The 11834-nt window shown below is 35.3% G+C and overlaps 1 protein-coding gene across 1 annotated transcript; it reads left to right on the top strand.

Moving 5' to 3' along the window:
* Positions 1-118: 118 nt before the first annotated feature.
* On the top strand, positions 119-11679 carry LOC112463017 (putative epidermal cell surface receptor; the record flags this gene model as incomplete). Its single annotated transcript, XM_025029159.1, has 11 exons — positions 119-431; positions 898-1090; positions 1188-1402; positions 1797-2152; positions 2998-3265; positions 5616-6962; positions 8146-8347; positions 8907-9405; positions 9915-10275; positions 10582-10775; positions 10979-11679. Coding segments are annotated over 11 exons (4047 nt in total), but the record flags the coding sequence as incomplete, so codon positions are not given.
* Between the last annotated feature and the right edge of the window lie 155 nt (positions 11680-11834).

Here is an 11834-nt window from a genome sequence, read left to right as displayed (position 1 = left end):
AGATATTACGTTTGATTTTATGTATTTAATTTGTATTTTAATTTTACTTACGTTAATGAAAAACAAGTTTTGGAAATCATATTTCCAAAATCGGAACGCGTCCTCATGGAGAGCCTAAACGATCCGCTCGATTGTTTTTCCAGGCGGAGAGTACATCGCGCCGCATAACGAAACTGCCATAAACATTTCCTCGACATTACTTCCGAAAGCGTCAGTGTGTATCCACGGAAATCGCACTTATTCAGCGGGTGAGAAAGTTGTCCGAGACTGCGAGGAGAAGTGCGTGTGCTCCGAAAGTGGAATTATGGAGTGTCAGCCTTTATGTATCTACCCTTACGTTAGAGCGGGCAGAGACTATAAGGATCCTTTGTGCCAAGAAAAACTGGTTGTTGAGGAACCATGTTGCGCCGTTATTCTCTGTCCAGATTCAGGTGTGTCTCTTTGTCTATTCTCAGAATTTGATGATCTTCATGCAGACACAAGTGCGGAAATTCGCGATTTAAAAGCCTATAATTTGTCGCCTATAATTTTCCGCACTTCAAACATAAAGTAATACGCACAAATGGTTCGATAGACTTATCAGACCACATTCTTTCATTAAACTCCTTGACTCTAGTTTTTTTATTGCTCCAGAGATTTCATTAATTCATTTGTCGGCGCTCATTAACGTTTGAATTTGCGTATATTATCTGCTGTCATAAATAGAACGGAAATTATACTTACTATTTGAGATTATTCCACATGTATGATTAATTATCAACAACATCACAAGCTATTTATAGTTTATTTTTTAATTCAACTTATTTGTTAGATATCTGTAGGGTAGCTTATTTTTCTATTAAAAAGAAGCTATTCAATTAATATAAAAAGATTTATGTATTAATATATTTGATACAGATACTGAACCGGACGAGACGTGTGTGTTCGGCAACATTACAGTGGCTAGAGGAGAACGTGTTGAAGACGGTTGCTCCAGGATATGCATTTGCGAGGCTGGCGGCCATTTGAAGTGTCAGCCCAGGCCCAAGTGTCCACCGAATGACACCATAGCCAAGCAGCATGATCGCTGCGTCGCGCTAACCGACCCTAGGTATAAATCTTTAATCGATGAAATTAGCAATCGCGGATTAAATCGTAAAATTAAATAATTTATAAGCAAGATAATAGCTAATTATCTTGATCCTTAGTGATCACTGCTGCACAGTTACACTTTGCGACGTTACTTTGGCCGATCACGAGTTCAGACTGGAGAATTCCACCGATCTGAGCGTACAATTAATGGACGTGAAGGTGTTGAATTCGACGGCGATCAAATTAAAATTATCCGCGAAGAATCCTCAAGACGTTACCATAGAGATCTCGCAGGACAATCACGTATGGAGACAACAGAATCCCGATAAAGGTAAATAAAACTTATCGATGAACGTAAAGAAATCATTATTGTAGCTGATGAGCGAGAGAAGTATCGAATGCGAGTGGTTCGCGAATCGAATTCAGAAACTCATGCTTCACGACCGCTTTGATCATTAACTATTCAGGCCCCTCTCGTTTCATAAATTAGAAATGGTGCAGAACAGTTGAAATTATAATACGCTTCATGAGTTGAAGCAACGATATTTCTCTTCGTTACAAGTAGTTATATATACAAATTTCTACTATGTCAGACATTTAAAATAATTTTTCTTTGCTGATATCTCGAATTATAGAATACTATCGCTACAGCTCTGAAAGATTTAATGACGAAGGATAAAAAATAAAAAATTAGGACAAAGTTACATATTTCTATATATTCGCAGATGGTATAGTTTCGAGTTTGGAGCCCGCGCACACGTATTACGTTCGCGTGGCGGAAGGAAGCCGTACCGGGCTAGCCATACAGGTGTCCCTACCAGCCGAAGTGGTGAAGACGAATATTTCGGAGAAAACATCCGACAAGAATACCTGCAATTACAGGGGAAAATCATACAAAATTGGCGCGGAATGGTACGATGAGTGTATCTCCTTCTGCACTTGCACAGAGAGTGGAAAAAGTGAATGCGCTACGATAGAGTGTCCTACGGACTTTGGATTGGACTTGTTGGATCCTCACTGTCTAGATTGGGAAACGGTTCCAGCGAATTTTGTCCCAAAAGCACCACAATGCTGTCCCCAGGTACAGCTTTCGAAGATTATTTCCTAAAATAGAATTTTATTGATATACCACTTATTATAATAAGCATATGCAAAAACTGAATAAGCAAATCAGAAACTGGACTCTGCTTATTTTCGTGGAAAACATTCCAATGTACTGTTTATTATAATTATAGGATTTACAGAATACTTTTTGATTTATAATTTCAATTTTAAAAATTAAAAATTTTATTCCGTTTGATAAAAATATTATTCTACTTCTCGAATTTATTTCTTGTAACTACATACAGATCACAGACAAATTAATTAATTCTATTCCAATTCAAATACCTGAAATAAATTCATTAGAAGTATATAATACGTCATTTAAAGATAATTAACTGGTTAAGTAATGTGATCCAGTTTTATTCTCGGGTTCGCCTACTTCTCACAAAAATTAACGAATATTCTACCGCGTATTATCCTACTTTCCCCTACATCAATAATTCAAAAATATTCACATTATAAAATATGTATCAAGTCAAACTAAAAAAATACATAATAAAGCACATATGATATATATCAATATCTTCGAAAAATATATTTTCAAAATGTTTCGAGTAAAAATTGTAATGTGATGAGGAATATTATTTATCCACAAATAAAAATTGTTAAACATTTAAGGCAAAAGAAACTCCAAATGTAGAATCTCAGATTTTGTTTTTAAGATATTTATATTTAAATAACTTTTTTATTAGATATCGCATAAATAATATCTATTTCGGATAATAATGGCTATTTCTTTAATGAAAATTCTGAAGAAAGCTCAAAATCTTTCTCAACAAATTTCTACATTCTCATATTCTGACAATAATTATTGATTTCTAGGAGGTGCGCTGTAGGAACAATGGCTCCTGTAATTATGAAGGAGTTACGTACGACAACTGGAGCGAGTTACCGTCAAACGTCACCGGCTGCGAGAGGCGTTGTTATTGCGAGATGGGCAATGTGTCCTGTCACGCTGCTTGCAAATTTGTACCAGCCCTGCCGCCTGCCAATTTACCATGTCCTTCTCATCAAGCAACATTGACGCATGTACCTGCTAATCCGTGCTGCACGCAATGGACCTGCGGCCATCCTTCGTCACAACTGCCAGGTAAATAACAGTTTGGATAAAAATAAAATACATGTTCCCCGACATCCTAATCAGCCGAGTATAGTTCTTAACTCCTAAGAATGCACGCGGTATTTGGGATGGGAGATATTGTGTAACATTTTTAATTTGTCATGAATCTAAATTAAATGTTCTTTCTTGAATGTTACTGACGTACATACGTTTTGAAGAAAGTAATCTCTATCATTTAGATTTAGATAAGATTTATTATTAGATTTATTATGTTTGTTCTTTTGAGAAATTTATACTTTTTCTATGATAATGAAAATATTTAAAAATATGCGGAGATAAGCTTTTAATTAAGATGCAAAAATACATTTTTGTACATTGAAATTAAAGAATATTACTTAAAGAAAGAAAAAGTTAAGAACTACTGCTCCAATCAACAAATCCATTGTAAAAACCATTATATTATATCACATTTCTCATCGAAGGATATTAAGAGATGTCTACAGGGATACCTTTAATAAATGAAAACATACTCCGGATAAAGTACTAACTATGATTGAAAACTACTACTGTTACTGATTATTATATTTAACGTGTAATTAGCAGCGAATCGTAAGTCGTCATCAACTACCTTTCCTAAGTGGCGAAGCCAACAAATATTTCTAGCTGTTAGGTTACTTTCGGAACACAATTATTGGATTGTTATTTTCAAAATGATTATATATAATCGTAATAGAGACGAGATACTTTTTATTCATTCCATCTACTAAATTATTTCTAATTATTATAGAACGTTCAACAAATCGTGATACAATTGGCGAAGTAATTTTTTATATCAAAAAATTAATTTTAAAAATGTATAATAAATTTTTGAATTGATCGTACAGCTTTTAGGAAAAGTAATTTTGAATACAAAGATAACGTCTATTTAAAGAAAAACATTGATAATTGTATGTCGAATAAAATACAGCTTGTAATAATTCAGATAAATCTACACAAATTTATTGGATACGTCAAACAAATAGAAAATGATAATATTTATTAAGGCATTGTTGTGCATAGCCATGATGTGCAAATGTACATGCATTCTACATTTGATCCGTTAATTACATATTTTAATTGTATATTTTAAGAAACCTTCAGAAATCGCTTTCTCTACCATAGTCTATTAACTTATATACATATATGAGATTCACAGGATAATCATTTCCCGTCCCTATTTCGGTTTCGCTCTATAAAGGATTAACGCAATTATTCAGTAGCTAAAATGTTGATTGTATCGCAAAAGCATATATTTAGGTTAATGAAATTTTAAAATCAAGTCATATTGTTAGGAGAAGAAAATTACAATATGACCATTCTCTCTTGATCATGTTAACATACGCACAACAAGGCCAAAACTGATATTATTCATTCAGTTTTTGAAATAATAAAAATATATAAAATAAAGTAAATAGAAATCATTTTATTGTTTTTCTGTACTATTAATACTTATTTATGTTTAATAGCTTTCACTCTTGATACAAATTAAAATTTAATAAGCAAGATTTAATTTTTTAATTATATTATACTTTCAAAAGTTAAAAATAAAAATTATAATTACTGCAATCTCTTATGAAGAATTACAAATATATATATTCAGAAAAAAGTCATTCTATAATATTACAATACAATAGGGATATTCTTTCATAAAGGGTGCAGAGAGGGTGAATTTTTGAAAATTGTTATTATTTTTTTAATATTATTGAGATGTTATTAAATAGAGGTGATTTTATCTCTTAAAACCGATTTTTTGTCCCAACCGCTAATTTCTAAAAAAAAATCATTTGTTCACTTCACCTACATGTACATATATAAAGTTTCATTAAAATCAAACTTTGTGACACTTCCGAGGTGTCCTTATAATTAAACTACATATTGTAAAGTTACAGGCATATTAAGCGTTACATAATGAGATACAAAATATACCTCGTATATCTGGTTACGCCCAAAAATTCAATGTAATCTTATGTAAATAGAAAGATTTTTAGCACAAATTGTGTCAAATGGGCTCTAATATAAGTGCATTATTGCGTAATGTTTATTTAGGATTGCACTTTTTTATTGTATTGCGATAAGTTAACGGCTTCAGGTTACATTCTCCCGGTATATTCCACCCCGAGATTTACATTTGTCGACTTTATCCCCTTTTTTTCTCCTTGTACATACCTCGCATTGACAATGTAATAACCGAATGAAAGCAAAGCTGTAAATGCATGCTTCACATAGCCGTGGCTGCGCTTGGAAAGTTTGAGTTGGATCCCGCTGTAAATATGCATGGACCCCGGACAACTCGTGACCGATCACTGACAATCTCTGTGACAATGGACTTTACTTATTGCAGGGGTGAACGTGACGACCGCGTATCCCGGCCCCTTAGCCACAAACACGTTTGATCGGCAAACGATTGACAATATCAAAAGACCGAATAACAAGTCGGAAATGTTCAAGCCCAGCCAGGAACCGGAGCACAGTACTTCTCCCTTCTCGGAAGACCCGAAAACCGATCAGACCCATACGGACACTACTGCTCACGGACCTCCTCACTATCCTATGGATCCAGGACATCCTACGGTGCCCTACAACGGACCTTACAGTCCCGACTTCCTATCCACTCATCTCAATGTCGAGGACATCTTTCATTTGCCCGTTCACTCCGAAAAGCCGATATCGATCCCGAAAGAAAAATCAAAGTCAAAATCCGACTCGAAGAAACCCGTAGAATCGCTGAAACCTCACAAGGATATGATTGATCAGTATTTCCCTGGTCCGTTAGCACCTGATAGATTCTCCGATAAGGCCGCTTCGATGCCTACATATCCTATTAATGAAAATCAACCTGCACCAGGTTTATTGAACCCGAACAAATGGACTTCTTTGCAAAAAGATCGTCCAAACGATCAGGCTCAGTTCATTCCGTTACACCCTCAACCGGATACATCAGATCCAGGATTCTCTTTTGCTCATAGTAACGGAGAAAATACCTCTCCGGTCAATTATAATAACCAATACTCAGCGGTTGGACTTCCTCATCAGGGTTCGATCCCGCTCAAATCCGATACGATCGACCCGAACGTAATTGTCCCTAAGAAGAAGACCACACCAAGTAATCCCTTTGTCGACGCAGAAAAATCAAAACCGTCCTCGGTATTGCCGGATCGGCCGAAACAAGGTCAAAGAAATCCCGATCACGAGACTCTGCCGGAACAGTTGTACCACCTGATAAACTCGCAGCACCCCGGCCTAATTCAGCTCAATCATACTCCTCCCCAAGGTCACCCGGCTCTGTACGATCTTCACCAACAGATCTCTAGTCAGAAACAGCCGTCCGGCAATCGAGGTCAACAGCCCCCTTATTTCGGGACGGCCGCGGCGGCGCCCATCGCGCCGAAGAAGACGACGAAGCCCCATGTCTTCGCGCAGAAAGATGAGAACGGGCAGACCACTTATCACATTCACACGCCCGACATTCCGAATACCCCGCAGCAAATCGAGGAGCTATTAGCGCACATCGGTCAGCACGATCCCAATCCCGGGCCCTTCCAACCCTATCCCGGCCAGCCAGCTATACCCCATAACGTGCCGAACGGCCCGCTGCCAACTCTACCACTCCATATAGACGCTCACATACCACAGTCAGGACTTACGCACTTGAACCACCCGCTCGCAGCACAAACGCCCAGTCAGTCAGGTTCGTTCCTGATCATCAGAAGAAATAATGTACAGAATTTGCGTTAGCGGTCACGTCTGATAAACGAGCCGATCTTCCTTGTTGAAAAGTGAAAATAACGTTCTCATTGCCGACATTCCATCGATCACTCTCATTTGTGAAGCTCCAACGTTAAATGCCTTCGTAACTACATCCCAAGATTTGAGCTTCTGTTAAAATCCACTCATAATTAGTCCAGGAATTGGGTATTATCATCTGATTACATCTCTAACGTGTAATTTGCAAAATACATTTCTTTTTAATTAGTCATACAGCACGAATATTATTTACGTTCTAATATCCCTAGGGAAAGTTATTTTATTTTTCGATAAGGAACATCGCTACATGCGCCAGATATATCTCTTATAGAAAATTCTATGTAATTTACATAAGGACCATGTACGTTAATGCTCTTAAAAGACATACGTTTGCAGCAAATTTTTGCGATTAAAGGCATCTGCTGCGATCTTGAAAAAAAGATCTTAAATTTACAGAAGCGTGTAGAAACGTGAAAACAAATAAGATCAATTTTATTGTAGACTTCGTAAAGGACATGGAGTGAGATTAGATTCAATCTAGGAAATATCGAAGAAATAATTCGCTTCTTAAAACAAATCCAAATGGTGTAAAGAAAAAATAATATTTTAAAAGGCAATAAGGCAAAATTTATTTAAAATTTTGAAGCGTAAAAAACCAATCGAAGGACGCAAAGAGATCATAAAGCACTTACTTAGGTCCTGTTGTTTTATTCGGACGTATTTCGACTCATCTTTACTTTTTAAGTGCGTTAACACGATTTTTTATCGAAAAGTTCACTTAATTGAATATCTATAAGTTGCGATATATATCTAATTTCTCTTACTCTTGAGATCTTATATATCTCAGATTTTTGTAGGTATCAAACATCGACTTTTAAGAAGAATCGATTTTGTAAAATTTAATAGTTAATTACAGTCTGCTTTCCAACTAGTCTGAATATAGAATGAAGAGAACAGAAAATACGGAACAGAATTTTGAAAGCTTTGATGAGCCAACTGTTAACGAAATATTCGGAGGAGAGACTGAGCCCTGCAGGCGCATATGATTATTACTCACCGCATGTTTCTCGCATATTTCTGGACTTTAACAGAGATAGAGATATAATAAATCTTCCGCTATATTATAGGTTTGGACCATAACATTGTACCTCCAGGCTTTGCTCTACCTGGAGGTATAACCGGATTCCCAGCCGCGTCTGCCTCCAATGAGGTCACAATGCAAATACTGGAAGCGCTAGATGAACATACGGTTCGATTAGTGTTCACCGTACCTCAGGTGCTGGTAGGGCTGCACGGAAGAGTCGAGCTGCGATACACCAGCGATAAAACGTATGTGGTAATGCATTACTTATCAAATTGAGTAAAGAGATCTTTTCAAATTTCGCAAGTCCGCGCAAAATGTTTAAACCTAGAAAAACAAAGAAATTCAGAAGGAATGGCATCATAAATTATCCTAGATGATAAATTAATTTAAATCAACGTAAGTAAGACTATGTTATCATATTGCCTTCCAATTTGAAAAGATCTTTTGTGCAACTTGATACTTTTAATTTCTCCCTGATTCGAAGTAATTAGCTAATTTGTTTTTTCTTTAATTTAATGTCTCTTAAAATTAGATAAAATTGAAATACTATTTTTAAACTTCCTTTCATTAACAAGTGTTTTATAAGGTTTTTACAGTGTCAGCTTGATAACTTGTTATAGAAAGCGTTCTATATTTTAAACTCTCAGATGTGATTCTTTGCACTGTCTGTGGCTGGTAAAAGTATAAGTGGGGATTCCAGTGAGAAACGGAATTTCTCAAGCCTCTATTGTTCTCATGTGTGACGTCGATAATACGAAATATTCATTCTTGATCCTTGAAACAATAGAATACTTCGTCTTACAGGAATTTCGATCCATCCACGTGGAAGGCACAGGTGTTTGCCCCTCCTAATGACTTGATCGCGACACCGCAGCTTGAGTTTGAGCTGGGTGATCTAAAGCCGATGACCGAATACAAGGTGAAGATTACGGTGAAACTGAAGGACCTGGCCAACAGTCCAACCAGCAAGATTTACAGTGTGCGTACATTGGAGAAACACGCGGAGGTGACGACCCTGCCCCCGCAAATACCGATTGACGCCGAACTTAGAATAGCAGAGACGAATTCGACCTGGGTTAACGTTATGTGGAAGAAATTCACGGAATACGAGCTGCAATTCATAGACGGTGTTCAGTTGAGATATAAAGAATACGATAGTAAGGTTTATGCGGCAACACCGTTGATCCATCGTGCCGTAACGAATTACGTAATTGAAAACCTGAAGCCGTCAACCACGTATGAAGTCGGTATTTACTTCATACCGTTCCCAGGACAATTAACGGAGTTAATTAGTGAAAAAACGGTAAGATAATTTAACGATTATTCAAATTATCTGACATGATTCCTGGATCGTGATTAGAGATGTTAGAGATATTAAAATTATATAAAAAAGCAAACTATTAAAGATATAAAAATTAGTAATACTACAAGAAATATCAAAAGTATGAAGATTACTAAAATTACAAGCACGGAAACAAAAAGAACAGCTACGTGGTGAAAAAGTCATAACTTTAATACGTTTTTAAAAATTTGTATGCGTTCAATCTTTATTAAATTCAGATTATCATGCAAAACTGCTCCTTTTTAAAGCTTGTGTAAAAAATATATAATTAATCTACTTTTATCTTTTAATACTTTTTAATCTTTTGGATTTTCTTTGATGTTAGAATACACCGTTAGGTATTATTCGTTAATAGTCATATAATATAAGAATACGAAGATAAATAGTTAATAATAATGTTTTTACATGGAATACAGCGACATATATAACAAAAAGGAATAATATTGTTAATAAATTATTATTTATTGCAGATTCAGGTAGCTACGTTTACGGAGCCAAATCCCTACTCTTTCGATGTAAAAGTTGAGATTAAAACTATCAAGTCGACGGACGTGGAAGTGTCCTGGAGTGGCGTGCCTTATCCAGAGGACAAATACGTGAATATTTATCGTGCGATTTACCAGAGCGACACTGGCAAAGAAGACACTAGTACCTTCAAAATCGCCAAGAGAGACGCTCACGCTAAGACAGTAATCGGTGATCTAAAACCTGGCACTAGATACCGATTATGGCTCGAAATATATTTGACGAATGGAAGAATAAAAAAGAGTAATGTGCAAGATTTTGTCACTAAGCCAGGTGTTCTCTTACCGGCTACCGTGTCTCAGCAAGGTAACGATATAAGCAGTGTTATTTTCCCCTTCCTGAAAATTTTTAAACATTACTATAGTTTCTTAAAAATTTAAAGAGAAAGATTGCGTGATATCAAAGTGACGCAACTTCGAAATGTTTCCTTTCAATTTTATGTAAACGAGACATATATATCATATGTCATTGCCGATTTACCGTGATAAAATTTGCAATCTTCTCCATCCTCGTTCTCTAAGAGCATAATTTTTTGCGCGATTTTATCTTCTTCTATTTTTATTTATATATTTATATTTTATCACAAAATTAACTATAGAATCTTTTCTTCAGCTGGAAAATTTGCATCGCTTCCCCTGCATGAAGGAGATTACTATGGTCCGCTAGTGATAGTGGCCATTGTGGCTTCCTTAGCGATACTATCAACCTTGATTCTATTAATGATGCTGATGAAAAGACGAACGAGTAGTAAGGCTGACATATCACCTCGTAAAACTACATCAGCATACGACAATCCTTCCTACAAGGTAGAATTACAACAAGAAACTATGGGTAATTCATTGTTATTGTTATTGTATTCGTAGAGTAAGATAAATGCGTCAGTATAAGGCCGATAAATTGGCCAACATTTTAATTGCTGGATTTCAGGAAAAATATTCATATAACGTATATATTTTTTCACCGAGATTACAAGAGTAAATTCACATTAAATGTTTCTCTTTTTTTTTAGACTTGTGAGGATGCAGTTACGATACCCAACGGAAGAAACAAAACTACAGCAGACCATGAAATGGCTACCATCAATTCGAATGTCAAAGAAACTGCCTGAGGTTTTATATAATTTATTAAATCTGTATTTATTTATATTAAAGTCTGCATATAAAAGATGCATCTATTAAATCCGTCCATACGTATGACCATCTCAAGACTTGAGTGAGTAGGATAGTTCAGATGGATTTTGTTTACATTTGTACAGTTTACATTTGTATTATTAGACATTCATAAAATAAATAACGTATTTTTAAAAGTTATGATTTTATGTAAAGAACGTCAAGAACTAACGAGATTCACAATAAGTATTTTTAAGTGGAATGGTCAATGAATGATTCAGTTTTTTATCAAAACAAAAGTGCAATTTAAACAAATTTAACCACATATTATTGATATATTTTAAAGTATAAAATAAGAGAAAATTATGATTAATAAGCATCCTTCGTATGTACATTTGACGTCATGGATCTTATAAAAAACAAAAATAAGTTTGTAATTGCACATACGTATTTGGAATCCGTATTTAAAATTGTATTCAAAATTCATACGTCATTGCGTGTGTGTATGTGTGTATGTTGCGTTGGCATAATAGTCATAGTCTTTTCCATGCTAGTGTAGATAGCGAAAGAGGATTTATAATAAATAAAGCTTTTAAAATTATTCGGTGTTTTAATTTGTGCCATCTGTTGTTTCGTTATATATATTCTACCAATGTCATATTTTTCTTTCATTATATTTTTACATTTTATCAGTTTCTTATCAGTTTTAACTATCAAATTTAAGGGGATTCTAAAGCAATGATCGAACTTCAACGG

This window comes from Temnothorax curvispinosus, unplaced genomic scaffold, assembly GCF_003070985.1.
Source record: "Temnothorax curvispinosus isolate PA1 unplaced genomic scaffold, ASM307098v1 QBEX01001367.1, whole genome shotgun sequence".
NCBI classification, from domain to species: Eukaryota; Metazoa; Arthropoda; class Insecta; order Hymenoptera; family Formicidae; genus Temnothorax; species Temnothorax curvispinosus.
Note: the sequence above shows the minus strand (reverse complement) of the source record. Positions and strands in the feature narration are given on the sequence as shown.